Source organism: Coturnix japonica, chromosome 15 (genome assembly GCF_054131305.1).
Source record: "Coturnix japonica strain WE chromosome 15, WE-NBRP24, whole genome shotgun sequence".
NCBI classification, from domain to species: Eukaryota; Metazoa; Chordata; class Aves; order Galliformes; family Phasianidae; genus Coturnix; species Coturnix japonica.
In genome coordinates this window covers 13,737,971-13,757,503 of record NC_140677.1, presented here as the reverse complement: position 1 = coordinate 13,757,503, position 19,533 = coordinate 13,737,971, and the positions used below count along the sequence as shown (strand labels likewise).

The 19,533-nt window shown below is 37.1% G+C and overlaps 1 protein-coding gene across 5 annotated transcripts in view; it reads right to left on the bottom strand.

The window, feature by feature from the left end:
- NUP210 (nucleoporin 210) overlaps positions 1-19,533 on the bottom strand; it is a 52,028-nt gene that overhangs the window by 21,575 nt on the left and 10,920 nt on the right. For 4 of the 5 annotated variants that reach the window (XM_015874797.3, XM_085516538.1, XM_085516537.1 and 1 more), the window contains exons 6-20: positions 18,021-18,153; positions 17,016-17,174; positions 16,496-16,564; positions 16,098-16,204; positions 15,033-15,173; positions 13,692-13,829; positions 12,175-12,330; positions 9,568-9,766; positions 8,236-8,381; positions 7,015-7,236; positions 5,570-5,743; positions 4,371-4,563; positions 3,969-4,075; positions 2,743-2,847; positions 2,497-2,598 (exon numbers count right to left, since the gene is read on the bottom strand). In XM_015874797.3, the coding sequence (XP_015730283.2) occupies positions 2,497-2,598; positions 2,743-2,847; positions 3,969-4,075; positions 4,371-4,563; positions 5,570-5,743; positions 7,015-7,236; positions 8,236-8,381; positions 9,568-9,766; positions 12,175-12,330; positions 13,692-13,829; positions 15,033-15,173; positions 16,098-16,204; positions 16,496-16,564; positions 17,016-17,174; positions 18,021-18,153 (2,151 nt within the window). Of the gene's footprint in view, positions 1-2,496; positions 2,599-2,742; positions 2,848-3,968; positions 4,076-4,370; positions 4,564-5,569; positions 5,744-7,014; positions 7,237-8,235; positions 8,382-9,567; positions 9,767-12,174; positions 12,331-13,691; positions 13,830-14,604; positions 14,743-15,032; positions 15,174-16,097; positions 16,205-16,495; positions 16,565-17,015; positions 17,175-18,020; positions 18,154-19,533 lie in introns of those variants that run through there. The other variant, XM_085516540.1, reaches the window with a different exon arrangement.

The following is a 19,533-nucleotide window of genomic DNA, read 5'->3' as shown; positions in this document are numbered from 1 at the left end:
GACTTCTGAAAATACTCCCATATTAAACCAGAGCCAAAATACTTTGATAATATATTTCACACTCTCAAACAATGAAAAAAATCCCCCTTATTATCACTTCACACCTAATTTATCTGGTGAAGTACAAATTTATTTGCTATTGATAAATTTATGAACAATTCTTTCAAATAATCTGCACCATTTTCATTTCTTGTCTAATGAATTCTACAATCCAAGTAGACAGTTTTATTGTTGTTCACTTTACAACGCATCTCATATCCTGGGCTGAGGTTAAGTCAAGCATAACTGTATTTTAATTGCATCTTCTAGCACAGAAGTTCATAAAAAACAAAACAGGGAGATCAGAATGTAACTAATAGATATTACAAAATCAGAATGACACACTGTGATAACAAATCACCCTGAACTGGACAGAAGGCTGGCATTAATTTGAAGGGTTCAGAAGCATTGCCCTACAGCACATACTGGAATCAGTATCACTGTAGATATGATTTACCTTTTCAGATAGCAGTCCTAGATAATTCTGTCCTATAATTATCCTTTCTGAGTTTATGCAATCAGGAATGTCTAATTGCAATATTGCAATGGGTAAAGAACAATTTGATACTGCTTTTCATCTTGTAAACACGAAGCATATATATATATATATATATATATATATATATATATATATATATATATAACACTAATATACCAAAACAATTTCCCATAGCTGCAACTATTAGTGCAAAGATTCCTGTCTGAGTCTTGGCTGTGGCAGATCCATACCCTAGATTCATCCACCACCTTCCTAAGCCATAAGGACTTGAAAATGACCAATAATGAGGAAGGTGCAGAACTGGAGAATAATGAGAACTGGAATAACAAAGGACTTCGTATGTTCTGTATCATCATTCTGCTGCTTCTAAACACAGCATGGTATGCTTACATCACACACTCCAGCAACTACTTTTAATGAGACCAGGATACTGAATTCTGTAAAACAAATGTATAACTAAAATGCAGTGTGTAACTTGAGTCTATAGTTCATGCTACCCTAGCCCATTATTCTTCTCTTAGATCTCTTTTTGAGCATTGTTTATGAAACTATCTGACACAGGAAAAGTTCATGTCAGATAATTGTCAAACATATATATGTACAGGGATGACATCTGTATGTAGGTTGCTTCAAAAGCAACACCTGTTATTTATTTCAATGGAAGCTGCAACAGACACAAGAGCACAGCAACATGATTTCACACAGCACACTCCCAGCTACTAAAACCCTATTCTTCAAACATTAAAGTTTACACAAGCTTGATTGATAGATTCTAATCGCACTTCCACAACAATGGATCTCGATTTCTTTCAGTTTCCAGTATTACTTTGAAATATTTGAGGTCAAACTCATATTAAGGCGAATTTTTTGTGAGTATGTGTCAGTTTGGATTCTCCCAGATATCTCACTACTCCTTACATAAGGCAGTAAAACAGAAAAGGCAGTTAATTAGTTCTTCGAAACTGCCAGACACACACTATCTGTATCACAAATCAAATTCATTTTACCAGAGCAGCAAGATGTGACAAGAGAAGCATATTACACTTCATACAAACATGTAGTTCAACTGGAACTGATAAGGAGCTCAAGTAGTATGTATATATATGTATATACACACACACAAACTATATATACACAAACTTGAAGGAGGGAAGATTTAGGTTGGATGTTAGGGGAAAGTTCTTTACTAGAAGAGTAGTTAGGTCCTGGAACAGGCTGCCCAGTGAGGTTGTGGATGCCCCGTCCTTGGAGGTGTTCAAGGCCAGGTTGGACGGGGCCCTGGGCAACCTGATCTAGTAAAGGTGTATGTTTGGTGGCCCTGCCAGGCAGGGGGGTTGGAACTACATGATCCTTGAGGTCCCTTCCAACCCGGGTAATTCTGTGATTCTGTGAAACTATTACGTACTATGTATACACACAGAGCTCATAAAGCCACAATAGTACTGAATCATAACCATTATTTTATATACTTATGGAAAACAAGTATAGCTGAACTGGTCAGAGAGATGTGAAAGATTGTGTAAGTTACCAGTGTCTATCGTGCAGTTGTTCTTACTGTTGGGATAAAAGCTAACTCTGTGATCACATATTTTTGTTCATGCCATACACAGGTCTTCCTTCTGCACCACTGTAGTATTTTACTGAAGTTAATCACATTTTCTCCTTAAGAAAAATTGGATACATTTAAAAAAAAAGAAATCAAACCCCAGCTTATTTGCCTCAAGTGACATCTCTACTGAAAGAAAAAGATCATGTCAATATAAAAAGAATGAAACCAATATACTTGTGCAAGCATCAGACAGACATGGTTAGCTTTGTAGAAGATCTGTAATCCTGTTCAATTCCTGTAATCTCTTTATTATCGGTTAGAGGTTATTCCTTCCAGTATCAAAAAGGACATGGAAAAGATATTTTCATCAGATATTCAGACTGCCAAAAAGAAATGTTATTTCACTCACCAAAGCAATACCTTGAGTTTCCTCAAGGGCCACGCTGACAACATTTGCAACACTTGTATTGATGAAAAAATATCCTGAACCTTCTTTGATAAAGAGTTCTGCCTGCAAAAAAAATGAAAATAAAAAAAAATAGAGAAGCACCCAAAATAAGGTTGTGCATCTTCCCAGCACTGTGCTAAAACTTACAGATCATAATGCTTGATGTTTTCCTCCCTCAATTAAATAAGCAGTAGAGTAACTCCTTACTTGAATGTCAGGATGATTGTAAATGGAGACTTCAGTAGGGCTGACTCTTACATCTTCCACTAATATCAGTTCAATAGTGGCAGACACTGGTAGTAGAGATTCATACTGAAAGAAACAATTCCATTTACCATGTATTAAAGCAAACATTAAAGATTAAAAAACAATGCAAGTATCTTGTACATGAGAGACAGGATGCTTAAAGCAGATGAACAAAGAGCCGGATCTGGAAAATTTTCTGTTAATAGAATGCCCAACAGATCAGGTAATTTTTTCAGCTGCTAACTTTCCTCTCAGCTAGAAGATTTCTTCTACATCTCAACTCATTTATAGGACATGCTGTCAAATTCTGCATCTTTGACTATGCCAACAAATGAAGGCCTATGCATTCTAGACATTGCAGGATCAATTAACCATGTCTGACATAAACTGATAGAATATTAACTCAGAGGCACGCTGTAAGTTCATAGAGGACAATCAAGTACAAAGAAATAACATCTTCTTCTATTTAAACATCATTTTGGGATTCTTTCTAGCAAGCAACCAAAATGAATTCTCTCATATATAAGTACATAAACACTGGACCAGATGCAAATCCAATCATTCATTCATAACAACATTAGCTTAGAAAAGGAAAATGCTTTTTAGAGGAAGTTAGTATTGTGTACCCATTTCACCTTATTAGTACAATTGTTTCCTTGATGTAGAAAGGATGTTATCTTCCCCTAATGAGATGATGACTGTTCCACTTAAACAGGGAATGGTGATTAAGACATCTTAATATACCATCTATTAGATTTTTGAGTTTTTCTAAGAAAAAGCATGGATTTGAGCTTTGAGAGCAGAATATAGCAGACTGCCTCTAATACATCTGAAAAACCAGCAGTCATCTAATTTACACAAACACTACATAAGCCCACAGCAACAGTACAGAAGTAGAAAGTACAGAAAATTTCAAAATGACTGAACCTTTACTGTAACTTCTTAAGAGAAAAGACACGAAATCAAGTATCTCAGGTGGGAAAGTATGATCCCTATAGAACAGAATGGAGAGGAAAAAAAACCCCAAAAATAATCAAGAACGTTATGAGATCTAGTGCTATTAGTCTGTCTTCAGAGCTATTTACGGAGCCGTCCTATTTTCATATGACTATGCACTGAGGAAATAAATGGACAGAAACACTACGTTAAACACTGTGGGGAAATAGTGACAAAAACATTCTGAGTACCGGTGTTTTCACTTTAGCCGCCTTGAGATGAGACTGTTGGTATCCTGTTGCAGTTGCAGAGATAGCAGTAGTTCCAGACTTGTGATGAACCAGAATAGTTTGTAAGCCTGGAACCAAACGGAAAGTGAAAGAAATCTAATTATGAGGGAAGAAATATACAAAGTGTAAACTGTTAGTCTCTTCCACTGCCATTCCAAAAGACAAGGAATTTCTTCACTAATGTCACACTTGGACTTGTTTGCTGGTTTTTGTTAATTAAAGCACACTTAAAAATGCATGTTCAGAAAAAGCTGAAATATTATTTCAGATTACATTAATCATTTATATCAAGATAACATTGCCATATAGATTTAATCCTGGCCTGCTTCAAATAATGAAATGCTCACTTAAACTAATTTGTACCATGCATTTTCCTTTGACCACTTCCATCATCCTTCAGGGTTAGTTCCATTGGCATATCAGGCTCAATATTAGCTAAAGATGATTTTGTAGATTCCCAGACAACACTAAGAGAACTGAAGTTGTCAAATTTACTGCCATGCTGGTCATAAGCAGCCAAATCCAATACTGGATTGCGATAATTTGAAACAGGAACCTGGAAAAGAACAAATATTTTCATCTGAAAAGATGCAAGAGGATTTTTAATCACTAAAAGAAAACAAAACAAATATACTTTGAGCCTCATTAAATTTATTACGTCACTTGGTACATGATGTATGTTCACTAAAATGAATCATCACTGCTAAGTCTTTAAGCTGTACTACAACTATAAAGGTATTTTTTGTATATTTTTTTTCAAATAAAACCAAACTACACCTCTCAAATTTATATTGCCTTTGGAATTCAAAAGAATGAGAAATGTTGCCATTAGTCAGAAGACAGAGATTCTAGTTGTTTATCTTGTGAAATGGGTTCGCAATAGCAGCACTCTGAAGTAGTTCAACTCCTGACATACAGAGAGCTAGAAAAACAAGTAAACATCTCTACTACGTAGAACAAACAACAAAATGATTCATCAGCTTTATATTCACTGCAGTTTCACCAAACTAGGATGACTTGCATGTACACTTAGCAATATGAATATGATGAAACAGTTTACATGGCAGAGAAATGACAGCATCGTTTGGACACAGGAGAAAAAATGTCATGCTTGATAACCTATGCACGTTGTCCATGTACTGCAACCTGAATTTTCAAAGCTAAATAATACTCCTGATGCCATCAAACAATATACACTGCACATGCTATATAGATATTTTCATATCAGTGTTTGCCCCTCTACTAACAGAGCACCCAAAAAAATACTTGTAGTAACACATGCATCATAAAACCTGCCTCTACATACTCAATAGAATATTCAGATTAGAATGAAATAATACAATAAAAAAGATAGATAATCATCTGGTAGAAACATGCATACCCCTATCCATTTCTGTTGTTGTTATAAAGTTCAACCCGTTTTCCTTCCCTCATTCCCATTCTGCTGAGCCCACATTTTCAGACAGGTCAGAAAGGCTTCTCGCAGCAATTCCTTTGTGAGAAGCCATTATCCATATGCTTCTGCATATACTCCTATTTTCTGATACTTTTCTCAGACTTACCACTTGCTTGTTTTGTTGCAGCAAAGGACAGGAGTGATCGAGCTGAGGACTTCCGTAAATAGGAGTCAAAGCAAGTCGTGAAGGGACAGCACAGATAAATTTCACAACAGCAGGCTCAACTGCTGGAAAAGGGTTGGTCATAGTGGGGTGGTTTCCAACTGTTAAAGCAATAACCTACAAAATAACGAAGACAGATATGTGAAGAGAGAGAAGACAAGCACTAGGTTCAGGCATATTCTATTTCATGTATGTTGGTTATACTCTGGTATCAGAACAAGCAAGGAAAATGTGATCCTTCTGGATTTGCAGTACCAATGAAGATACAATAAGATGCAAAAGCATGCACACATTTCAAGAAGAATTCAATATCATAATCAATACATTGTTCCTGGAAACATTTCCTAGGAATTAATATTCACTACTGCTGTACTTGATGCAGAAAAATCTTACATAACTTAAAAACCCAACCAACTGGGTTGTTTTCTTTTCTTGTTGATGTGGGACTACAACAGCAAAAAGATGGTATGTATGGCCAGTTAAATAAAAAGTATTTGGGGAATATTTTACATGCCCTCTTTAGCTCTCAGAAACACAAGCTGTAAGCACAGAGAAGGCTATCCCAGCAGGCTGATGCAGCTCAGGTTACCTGTCTTATCCACCTCTGTGCTAACACTGACCAAAGTCATACAGATGTGATCTCTTCTGGACAACACTGAGGACTGACAACCAATGCAGCCAGTATCACAGGCAACAAAATGTTTGTACCTTTCTGAATTTGCACGTACCAAAATAGCTACGCTTTACACACTGTGTGCTGAGGACAACATTTAGTCAGTTCGGCAGCCACACTGAAATGCTTAGGTCTTGCAAAATTACAGGAGGAAAAAAAAATGGAATCAAACCCAAATGCTTTATAAACTGGCCAATGTAAGCAAAGCAGATCAAATTACTTCTGCACAATGGAGAAAAGACCAGGTGCAACATGACTGTATCCATTCTCATGACTGCTATTGGTCTGAATAAACAGAATTACACTGGCAGGTAACCAGGTTCATGTGAGCAGGTCAGACTGAACAGTCAATCTACTGTCTTCTGCTATGCTCCTGTTTATGTGAACTGAAATAATCTGTGGTAATTAGGATCTACCTGTTCGAAAGCATTCTAAAACATAAGGTTACTGTAACTTGGCTTTATACTACAATAAACTCATTATAAACCACTTTATAATATAACATTATGAAATACTCTATAACCTGTATCAGCATCACAATGAACAAAACACAAACCATGTACTTACGTGAGTTTTTTTTACTGGCTTTTTATAAAAACTACAACTACACAGTATTTCAAAGCCGTATTGTATCATAAATCTGCTTGAAGCCTGTTCTCAGCTGCTTTAGCTCCACGTCTGATGAAGGATGATGCAAACACCTTCTAGTACTTACTTGCTCTCCCAGGCTTCTGCAGGATACTTGAACCCAATGCTGGATGTTATTTCGAGGTGTAGGAGGTGCAAATAAAGACAGACCAATACTTTCTGGATCTTCAGCCGTGATGTTCCTAAAGAACTTTGAAGGCTCTTGGACCCATGGCCTTGGTCCTCCCTCAAATAAGATATCTTTAGAGGAACCCAAAGTCACTAAAGCAACAGATGGAGGATCAATAGTCTGGAATGAATGAAAGTTCAAGATTAATGATTCTTTTGTTGAATATTTCAATTGTTCTCTGCAAAAGAAACATTTCTAGTCAAAGTGCTATGTTTACTTGTCATTTTGATTAAGCTATGATTTTTCTATGCAATGGGTAGTAAACCTGATTATTTAAGAACCAAGTTGCACCAAAACAATCAGTGATCACCTACTTGAACTTTCTGCAGTCAGATTCTATTCAATGAAGTTGATGGATGCAGAGAGGTTATCTACATTCTAATCTTAGGTCTTTCATGAAGAGCTAAAACAAGGGTAAGACCCTGAATATACTTCTCTGAGCACAGAGATAATCCTTATTTTTTTTTAGATAGATGGTACTTGAACAAATGAAGCAGTGTCAAGTTGCACTCTTCCAAAACCTCTTCCCAGCTGACAATGCTCTCTTTAGCAGAGTTATGTGCATATTTTTCTACAGAACTTTTACTTCAAACCTCTACAATAAATTTCAGATTAATTTGTATCACCAGGACAGTCTGCGCTGTTTATCATCACAGAAATTAACTTCATGTGTTAATACACAATACTCATTTCTAGTTTGTATTCCATAACCTCATAACTAACAAAGAATGGTTCAATTCTTCCCACAGCTGCCTTTAGAAATAAAGAGAGCAGAGGCATGGGAAGAGCTGACAAATGTATCTCTTCTCTCCCATTTACACCCTGGCTGTATTTGCAATGCGAAGGCAAAAGCCCAACAGAAAACTAAGATTCAGACTTAATTGTCTGCCTGCTGTCTGACTCCTGATTATTTTACCCCGGCTTTTTACACTATAAATTCTTTTATGATACATATGATCATGAGATGATGATGATTCAAAACAAACCATATGATTTTTTCCTGCTAATCAACCATTCACCACTTCTGTTTTTTGTTAAATGTACTACTTACATAACATCAAGTTGTAGTTCATCATTTAAAGGTATGGGTTGATTTAGAAACAAATAAATCAGACTTACCTTTAATGGAAGATAAGCAGCAATGGTGATGCTAGCACTGAGGTGGACGTGAGCGTGAGTGTAACTAACTACAAGAGTTGTGTATCCTTGAGTTTCAGCTTTCACTCTGACTCCACTACAGAAATCAGCAGTTGGCTTAAGTCTTCCTATCAAGCAAATTAAAAACACAAATATACATTTGGAGAAAAACACCTGGACACTTTAACCTTAGCTCTATGTGGTTTTTCTAAGCAAAAGCATTTCTACCAGAAGTGAACTAGAGATGAGTTTTCTGTCTGAATTAGAAAAATGCTCACTGCTGTCTTCCATCTCAAACTTACTTATTTATCCATTGTCCAAAGAAGGTAATGAGACATTCCTCTGGTGTAAACTAATGTAACTTTCTATTACAGCAGTACTTTGACTCTGCTGTTTTAAGATGAGCCTGGTGTTTAAGCACAAACAAGCTTTCCAAGCTTTCCTGCACAAAACATGATGTCTATAGATCCAGTTTTCTCTAGCTGAGATAAAGTTACTTTCACACTTACTCAGAGAACACTTCTGAGCGTGGGGGTCATTTTTCCCCTTTTTTGACAAACAGAACAATGTGCAGTACAACAGCACACCATGCACTCATATTTAAAATAGCTGCCTCTCAGACAGATGGTACAACAGACACTGGTTTTACTGGGCTGGTGGCACAGGAAAGAGCTTCCATAAAAGAGATACTTGCAAAAATCTGATGGTATATCTGAATTACGTACTGAATTAAGCAGTTGCAGGAACAATTATGTTGCTCAATGCCCAATTAGCCCAGAAATACTAGTAGCACTCTCTGAAAATAACAAGTATATTCTCTATATATACTGCACTTTTTTTTAAAGTAATGAGCTTAACAAACAGCTCTGGCAAAATTTATCAGCTGATCTACTTGGTTCTTTGCAAGCAAACAAAAGCGCCTTTATAGAGCAGAAAGCACTCCTGAACAAACAGGGCACAACAATGTTTAATTTCATCATCGTGGCAAATCTTCTCATGTATCTCAAACACCATCAGCTTTGTTACAGAAGCATATTAAAAATTCTGCATCAGTGCAGAGATAACAGACAGCACACTCCCTAATAAATCAGTTGCCGAAATGATCTCAGACTCTCTCGATGTCAAAAAATATCAAAGAGAAGCTCTATATAAGAATAAAAACATTTTCCAAACAAAACTGTGTATCTACTCTGATCCACACCTCCTAGTTGAAGTATGTATCTAGGAACACGCAGCAGCTGAAACACTTATTTAAAAGAGATACAGAAACATCTGAATTTAACTTAACAAAACAGGGAAAGAGGGTTAAATCACCTTGAAGTGGTCGGAAAACACCACGATTTTCTACTTCCACAACTAGATCAAAGTGCGAACAGTCGCTTAGTGGGACTATCTCGCCTGTTTCAATGTTGGTTAGACCATTAATCCTCAGAGGCAGCTCCAACACTTGGCCAACACGTGCCTCAACTTGACATGGTATGAACTCCATCCCACTAGGTTCAGTTACATACACCTGAACAGGAAAGAAACAGGAGAGAGACATATGAAATCCACAAAAAGGCATAAGATGAAACAAGATTCCAACACGTTCTCCTTATTTTAACTCTTGTAGACATCTTCTAACCACTGAATTCCCACTGATGGGAACTAAAGGCCCATTCTTCCAAAAGAATATTTGCTTTTTCATTTCCATGCATTTCTAAACTAGAAATTAGAAAATAAATTTCTAAACATTTCTAAAGGTCTCTAGGGCTTTAAGTTCCCTCTACTAAGGGCAGGAATCTAAAATAAGTAACTGGATTTCTAATGCCTAACCATACAATGTTCTGCTTCTGCAAGTAATCCTTATGTCAGAGATACTTTCAAAATCAAAAGGATTTTGAACTTCCTAAACTAAGACTGGCAGAAACTGATCCTCATGCTCATATCTGATGCTGATGAACCAGTCTTAACTATGTTGTTATTCTGATTTGCTAGTTCTTCCATTAATGTTAGAGAATACATCATTGATTGACTGCATGTTTCATAACAATCACTATGATCAAAGTGTTCCATTCACAATGCCTTAGCCCCCTAACCAACTGTGAACAGCTTGAAAGATGGAAAACTGCATCAGATGGTAAAACTGTAACCTTTGCAGAACACAGCTAAATATTCCTAAAATTTGCTTGCTGAAATTGGTAAATACAATTCTTCCAAGTAAATTCTATGAAGAATGTAATTCCTAGCACAAGGACAAAGGCATTCAAAAATAACCTATTCATGTTATGCAATACACTGCTCTGAAAGCTCACATAGAAGTATTTTTTTCATGTCTCTCTGACTTTGACTTACGCTTGAGGATAAGAAGTTGCAGCTGAAAACCCTGATTCCTGCATTTCTTGCTGATAACTGTCACACTGCTAACAAACTGCACTGCTGAAGCCTGGGTTGCACAGGGAGCAAGCTTGTAAGAATAAGTTTTAAAGACCAGAGTCATTATTTTAAGCATGAAGTACAATCCCTACTAGAAATCCACCTTTTAGAATTGACATGATTAATCCAAGCAAATTTGCCTAGTAACAACAAAAACAGCACTGGTAGCTGTAGTAGTTCCGGGTAAAACTTAGATAGAAATACATTTCCTAAAACATGCATATTAAGAAAAAATACCTGCCTAAATACCATTCTTTTCATTATGGGACAAATTTGGCAGTCCTGACCAAAAACATTAAACACTGTCTGAAAGAAGCTCTGATAAAAGAGAAGCACAACATAACAGTTACAGCAGTGCTGCACACAGGAACACACTACAGCTATGAAGCATTTAGTATGGCCAATATTTAATGCGATCAGTTTGTTCCCACCAGTTGCTAAATGATGCACACGTATCCTGGAAGGAAAGTGCACTGCATCAGGGCTTGCAAGATGTGCTTCCTAAATGAACTGCTGCGCTCCATCACAAACAAAGATGGCACATTTGTAAAGCCTTGGCCAGATGGAGGTTGTTTGCTGGCCTCAACGGTGTCCACTTGGCATAAACAAACCTATTTCACTTATGACTGCACAGTTAGACAAAGTGCCTCTGGATCCCCGATGAATCTCACACACTCAGAACACTAACTCTTAGTTTCACAGAGGTCAGGAACAAAGTTCCTCTTTTCAGTCCAATTTCCATTCCAATGCTTAGATCTTTGCAAAAGGTAAACATTTAAAGCACAAATTAAAATGCCTGAATGTATGAAGGTAGCATCGCAGTACTTCACAGCAGTAATTATCAAACACAGTGGTAATTTTAGCTTTTATATTGCCATTTTAAGTGTCTGACAGCTCTAAACAGCTAGATGGGAGTAAGCATTGACAAAGTTTCATTACTGAAAATGACTTGTATCCAAAGGACACACTGAAATATTTCCCAAGTGTTATTTCTCAGTAACAAACTAGAGAAAAAAGTTATTTAAAATCAGAGATTTAGAATAATGGGTAGCAAGAGCAGCTTCTTCACCTATCCCTGAACACACAAGTAGATGACATATACCATCCTTGTATTTTCCTTACATCATACCCTTATCACACCTGATTAGCATTTTGTCATGGTGTTACACCCAGAGATAGCAAAATCCATCTCAGAATGGGCATTTTTCATTCTTATTCTCTCCTACGCATCTCAAAGATTATTTTTTCTTGGCCAGTTTTGGTAGCTGTGATCTGTGTTATTATGTGGTGTTGCAAAGCATTCCAGCTGCTTTTCCAGGCATGAATTTCCTTGCAAACCTTGATGATACCCATCCTGATGATACCCATCATCAGGACTTCCTACACCAACAGACTCCAGTTAAGTCAACCTCTTATCCTGCAAAATGCATTTTTTGTTTGGCTTGTCTGCTTAGATTGCTTTCCAAAAGCTGTATTCAAGAGCAACAAGCAAAAATAAAGTTGTACCTTCATTTCTCCATAATGCAATGGATTCTGAACGTCAATTGCCTGAATAATACTGATGCCAATATCACTTCCAGTTGTCATTACTCCTTTGACTGTCACTGTAGCAACTGCCTGGTTAGAGCAGGTCCAGCTGAAATTTCCACTTCCACCATGAGCCTAGAAAACAAAGAGAAAATCTGGCTTTCAAGACTTTGACTGTGCAGCAGGAGAAGCCAGGAACATGCTGAACAACAATGCTATTGCTCAAGATATAAGTGAAATAACACCTCAGAACTTACAAATAAGCACCATCAAGTACAAGATGAAAATACTACTACTCTTATCCAATTTACCTCTGCTTTCTTAGCACACAGCCTGTGTGCTCACCAGCATGGCTAACCCAAATATCTCTCTCAGCTGCAGAAATCTGATGCTGTCAGCCCTCAGTAACTGATCCTGCTTGGACTCAGCACATCATTTCACAAGCTGCCACACCAGAGGCCTGGCAAGTGAGATTACTGTCCTCCTCAATACACCACTATTTTCCTGCTGCTGACAGCCGAAGTGCCAACCAACAATTCAAGATCTCAGAGCTGCTAACCTGATACATTGTACTGACTAGCTTCTGCCAATAGGAACTGTTAAGTGATCTAAAGGGAAGAGAAAAGAAGAGGGGTAATGGAACAATGAGGAAAAAAGCTTCCTTTGCTCTAACCCATTTCATAAATAAATGAACTTGAAATAAATGAATCGAAACAAGAAGATTAAACCTGGCTTAAAAGTAAGGTGTGGAAACCATATCTAATTTGGAACAGCCTGGCTAATAGCTTCCACCTGGAAGAAGGGGAAAGTCCTTTTCCCTTTTCCTTTCCATGAGCACATACCCAACCTCATTACAAAAAGAGCCTGACAAAAACTATCGAGTAGAAGGCAAAAGCTAATCTACAAGCTGGAACAACAGTCAAGCTGCACGGTACTGTAAACAACCATGAGTACAGTTGAATGCAGACTGAAAAAGCATTCTCAGTTCTGGTAAATACAAACCAATTCAAATGTTGGGAGGGAAAAGAAAGATCTTTTAAAATGGAAAACATCACAGGAAAGTAAGACTATTGACACAGCTTATTTGAATTACATGAACTAGTGCTCTCCAGTCAGATACTTGATTATATATAGATACGGTGAGAAGAGAATTGTAAAGGAGATAGAAAACAGAAAAAGCACATTTGCTTTCACCCAACTGGGCTCTAGTACAAGTTATAACGTATTGAAAATGTATATTTGTACTAAGAATTTTTAACACACTCTACTGGCGTGGTTGGGTATAACATGAATGAAGCAAAACTGATCCCACAAAATAAAATGCAGATGAGAAGAATGTTCAATCAAATGCCAACAGAATTCTACCAAATAAAATATTGGATACCACTGTTCATGAAGGATCCAAAGTCAGTTCTACATAAGTAGTTACAGTGACAACAGGCCTCACTGCATCTGCTTCGGCAGTGTCTCCTGGATTTGGATGTTCTTTGGCATACCTGTATGGTATACTGGTAGACTCCTGCTTTTGGCTGCCAAGGAAATGTCAAAATGCTGGGTGAAAGAACTATTGGAACATAAATTTCAACTTCTTGCTGGTTTCTCACTGGAACTGGTAATGTATGAACACCTCCATCCTACAAAAAAAGGAACAGCACAAAATCACAAATGACATCATAGCACATCCTATGAATAACCTTCAGTTTTGTCATTTAAAACATCTCAGACAGAAAGGAATGCAATTGTTAAGGATTCTTCATGAACAGCTTCTGTGAGCAGTCAGTCAGTTCATTCCAGTGATGTGATGAGTAATATTACTATGAAGATTCAGATGTCCACACTCACTTAAAGGCAAAGTGCAATAAGAAACACACTTGTACTACTCCTGCTTTTTGAGGCATCATCTAGAAAACTAATCTGTTAAACCCATAATTTCATTTACTTCTTGCTCACTCCTCTCTGCAAAGATGAAGAAGAATCTCAGTCTAAGCTACCCAGCCCATCTTGAATCTCAGCCCATCCTGAAATACTGGCCATTGTAACTTCATAACTTCGCTATAACTGTGACCCTTTTAACGTCCTTGCACAACATACTGTTTCTGGCTGGAATACTTAATGAAAATTTTAGAAGCACTTACTGGACCACTCTGACACAGTAGATGAGCACGGCCCATCATACACAAGGACCAACCAAGTCCTACTCAATGATAAAGATTTCAGAGCAAATGGGTTGAAGTGTTCAGTCTTTCCAAGTTTCAAGCAAAAGCAAATCGCTTCCACACCACATGCCCTAAGTTAGCCATACATTTAGCAGACTGCACAACTAGCAGAAAGTTAATGAGTATTAATTTGAGGAAATTTTTAGGCTAATGTGTTGGTCAGATTTTCATTCCAGAGTTTAACATCACTTACCAAATGAGAGAAAACTTCCCAAATGTAACTGAATGAAGAACAAGGCCAGGGTTTGACACTGATGATGTAAAATTCACTCAGAGAATGTGAGAAGACCTTTGCAACTACACAAGGATATGGCATGTGCCCACGTAAAGTATCTGCCATGAAAAAATACATCAGTGCTGAGCACTGCTAGTGTAACAGGAGTTTGCCATGCATTCAGTAAGAAAATCCCACAGTCTTTATTCAAGCAAATCCTGTTGACAGTTTTCCTAAGTGAGGACTTTAGAATTTGAAATTTAATCTGTTTAAATAACAATGGCTTTCACCCATGAAATTCTTAGCTTTTCTTCCACTAGGTCTGCCGTCTTCTAAGTCTCTACTGTGCAAGTAAATAATTTTTAAGCCTACTGGAAACAGCAGTACAGTTTTTTGTAGAGACATACCTGATCTACCACTGATGTCAATGCAGCGTCAATAACGGTCTGACCCTTCTTTATTGCTTTCACATAATGATATGATCCATTCAGAGAGGACTTCAGGACCTCGAAATACTCTTCAGACAGCTTTGTATTAATTCGAATATTCTAAAATCATAAGATTAAATAAATATTGCCATGTGAAATTAGCATTAATGCTGCACAGAGAGCAATAAACATAACACATAAACATAATGAGAAAAATCACTTAGTAACACAGTTTGAAGAAGCTCATATGGAACTAAGAACTTTTCCATAGGAAAATGAGGCTACACCTTTCAGACACAGCACTAACCCCACAGAAAATAATTACTTTTTATGATAATGACAAAATGTAAGTAGCAATATTTAGCACTAAAAATTCATATTTAAAAATAATTTCTTAATATTGCCATGAAAATCAGACCTCCATCTGAAGAAGCACATTAAGTACAGACTAACAATCACAGAAACTCAATATTCTGATCACTTATTTATTTTGCTTGTTAATGAACTATTTCAGTATTTTTGTTATAGTTTTTAAGGAGTGCCATATATTTGGTACCTAATACCTACAATTTATCTCCTTGACTACCTAAACAATGAATGCTAGCCAGTCGTCAAAGCTTTTCCCATAATCAATTGCAAGGAAACTGCAAGTTCCTCAAGAGTGCTATAAGCCTATCTTACATCTTTTCCATTAAGAATAGGAAAGATTGTCTCTGCAAGGGAGGAAATCATTTCGGGCTGTAATCAAGTACAGCATTAGTACCGCTCTCCACAAATTTAATTTCCAGTGCACAGCCTATATTACGTATTTGAAGCACATTTCTTCCAGTTTTTCTACACTACTTAAACTCTAATGGTCACTTTCACATGAATCACTCGGTACACTTCAATTAAAAAAAAAAAGAGAGAGAGAGAGAGAGAAAAGAAAGGAAAAGCAAGAAACAAAAAGATTTGAAAGTCAAAGTTCTGTGTGACGAAGATGCTTAGAAAGTTTTAAAGAGAGGATTTAGGAAACACTCAGAAGTATATCAACATCCCACTTACATCAGACAAATACACCTTATTGCTTGATTTATCATACACTTCAATTGTAATTTCATAAAATCTGCCCGTTTCTAGGACCCATCTGTCACCTGGATGAACTGCAAAGCCTACAAAACAGGAGATATTGAACAGCACAGACTTTATGTACTGAATACAAACACTAGAATTCCAGTTGCCCACATTTTAAGATGTCCCTTAATTGTTTGAAGCTGCTTATTACAGATGAAAGAAAAACATTTTCTGTTGAATCCATTTCACACAGAGCTTATTTAATGAATAAAAACACTTTTCTAAGATAAAGTCAGACAAGAAACAAAAGGGTGCATATACAGAGAAAAACAATGGAGGAACAAAAGCAAATTATATTAAGCAATCAGGAAAATGGTGCCAGTACCAACCTAAATAACCAGGATTTACAACATAGATAGTGCTGTTTGGTAGCCTGGAAACACCCTGCATGCGAATACCTGAAATCTCAGTAAAGGAATACAAAAGTTCCAACAACGTCAAGTCAAGATCAGCATCATCCTGTGGTTCCTTGTACCTCTTGGGAGATTTAGAGCTACTTCTACACTAACAACAAACATTACCCAATCCACCCAGAAAAGACAGTGAGCATTTTAGAGACTGCACTAGAGAATCTAAAGTCCCATCACGTTCCCACACTGACTGAGGAGAACAGCCATGATTTCATTATCTTTTTGCAGCCTAATTTCTTAGAAAATTTTAAGGATTTAGGCTGCTCTTTTAAGACGGAATTCACAGCTGTTCTGCTCTCTATGGCTCCACCAGGTGTTCCTGATTTTCAAGGCTACTGGTACACACGCACATCATTTTATCTCTCTGTGCTACAAAGAGAACAAAGTTTGTCCCCTGTCACAAAGACCTGGATGGAAAAGCATAACCTCGGAAGGATACTCTTGTGTCCAAGTATGAGATTAGTTTGTCCCTGTTGCATTGCAGTTACAATGGATGTTTCCTGGTCCAACCTGGCAACTGGCCAGGATGGGTCTCCCTCAGGACCAAGCACGTTGTTCTGGAGCTGCAGCTCATACTGATCAGATGGCATCATTAATTCTGGACATAAAACAAGACAACATGTGAAACAATAAAAGCAAATATGTCAGTGTTTGGATGCTGATAATTATCGCTGATTAATTTTTAATTGATGTCTAAAGCACGCATTAAATTAGTATTTTTAATGGCTTGTAGAAATAGTGCTTCTGTGATCAACACATGCAAACACATAAAAACTGAGCTGCCTGCCTCATTTGCATTTATTTGAAGTCTAATTTCCAACTAGTATCACCCTACTGCTCAGACCTAACATCTAATTCTTTCCCAGCTTCAAAAGTGGTGACATTATTATTTTTAACAAGTTACTGATAATTTCTGCTGCTTCATCCCATGCTACAAGCTGATGACAGGCCTAGTAAAATACTTCATATCTAGCTGTTAGAGTTTTCTTTGTTTAAAGTAAGTTATTAACAGCACAGGCTCCTTCTAACAATGGATGCAATTACGAACTTCCACACCTGTAAGTGCAGGTAAAGCCAGTTGACTGCTGCTGCAAATTCAGATGTCAAGAAAACAATCTCCATAAGCAAAGGCACTAACCTATGTTCAGTTTAACTAAGAAAGTCAGACACAATTTCTTTGTCAATGTGGAATCAGAATTACAGCACTAACTCTTCAGTTGCCCTCAGCTTTGTGTCCTCAACAAACCTATGAGAGTACAGCTTTTAAAGGTGTAATTAATTTCTGTGAGAGAAATTCTAAATGGCTGCATCACTGGGGCTTAGAAAAACAACGTTAAATATTAGCAAAGCTATCTACCCCTATTTAAAAAATTTCCTTGCAGTGAAAAATCCATACCTAATCTCAAAGAAAAGAAAGAATGAAAGAAATAAAAACAGAGCAAACCTGTAATCTTCCCTTGTCTTATTTTCTGAACTTTGTACTTTATTGATGTTCCTACTAGAAGATAAACATCATATGCTGGATTTAAAAGGATGTTTTCCAGAATAAGCAATCTGACTTCTGCCGGAGGTACATGCTATTGATTGAGAGGGAAAAAAAAAAAAAAGAAAAATTAAATCAGTTCATCCATATGAAACATACCAGGCTGCAGTAACTTAAAACTCATAAATTCAAAGCACTGCTTTCTTTAATTAGCTCTTTATTATCATCATCTTAATATCTGCAGGGACAGAAGACAATGAATTGTACATAGACCCACTTTGTGTGTCAACTGCAAAAAATAAGTTAATGAAAAATAGACAAGAAAGCTTATTCAAATCTATGCAAGCCCTTAAAAGTAAATGAATTAATAATTTAACATGTAAATGACAAGAGAAAGATATCTAGGAGAGTGGGATGGAGGGGAGGGAGGGATGTATTTTTCTTGTTAAAGAAAGGGAAAATTGTTAAAGCACTGAAAGAAAAGCTGACTTTGGCTACTCAATTATTTTAGTGATGAAAATCCACAACATTAAGTGAACACAAACTGGAAACCCAATTGCTTCATGCCAGGAGGATGGCAGAGCATTCCCATTCCTCACATGCACCAGGGATCATCCTTGAGCCCCAGACAAGTACCTGCAGAGTAATGCCTGACCACTCCCTGCTTGGCAGAAGCCAGCAGTGTTGATATCTTCCCAGTATCTGCATTGACACTGCTGTGAAAACTTATCCTACGTGGCATTAAGCAGCTGCTTCAGCACTACTGTGTTAGCTGTATTCATCTACTGCTACAGTTTTAAGCACAAGTTTTCAAGTTAGTCTTTTTTTTTTTTCCCCTCTAACTCCTGGTTCAGCATCAGGAGCTGGTTGATAACTTAGAACAATGCACCATTAAGAAGCTATGGGTCTCAGAAGTATTTATAAACATTAATGCACCATGTCCTGCACTTCAGATATTCACTATCACTACTCATTTTCAAAGAGAGAAATGGAGACAGAGGAGGAATCAACTGGACATGGTTCAAAAAGGAAAGTGAAATGAAAGTCTTCTGGACACATTCCAGAAACAATTTCTTTTACTTTATTCTCTTCTTACTGCCAGTCTCCACAGCAACTAAAAGAGGGAAACAATTCCCATCTACTCATGGTTCGGTAATGTTATGCAAAGTGGAAGGAAAACAAGTCTATGTTGGACATCATTTTGGTTTAGTTTTTGGGAGGATACAGAAATACTTGGGACAGATGCACAGCAGCACAGATACTATTCAGACACTGAAATTTACTTTCCCTACTGTAAAAAAAAAGCTGCCTCCATAGAACACTATTTATAATTTCATCACATAGACTGAATCAAATTCACTGGTTTACTACATTAGAAGTATGACAGACAACTGTATAAATTCTACTGCAGTTCTTTGAGGGATACTCCCTGAAAACATGCAGTCTGACAGCAGTGAAAGGTTTAAATGAACCA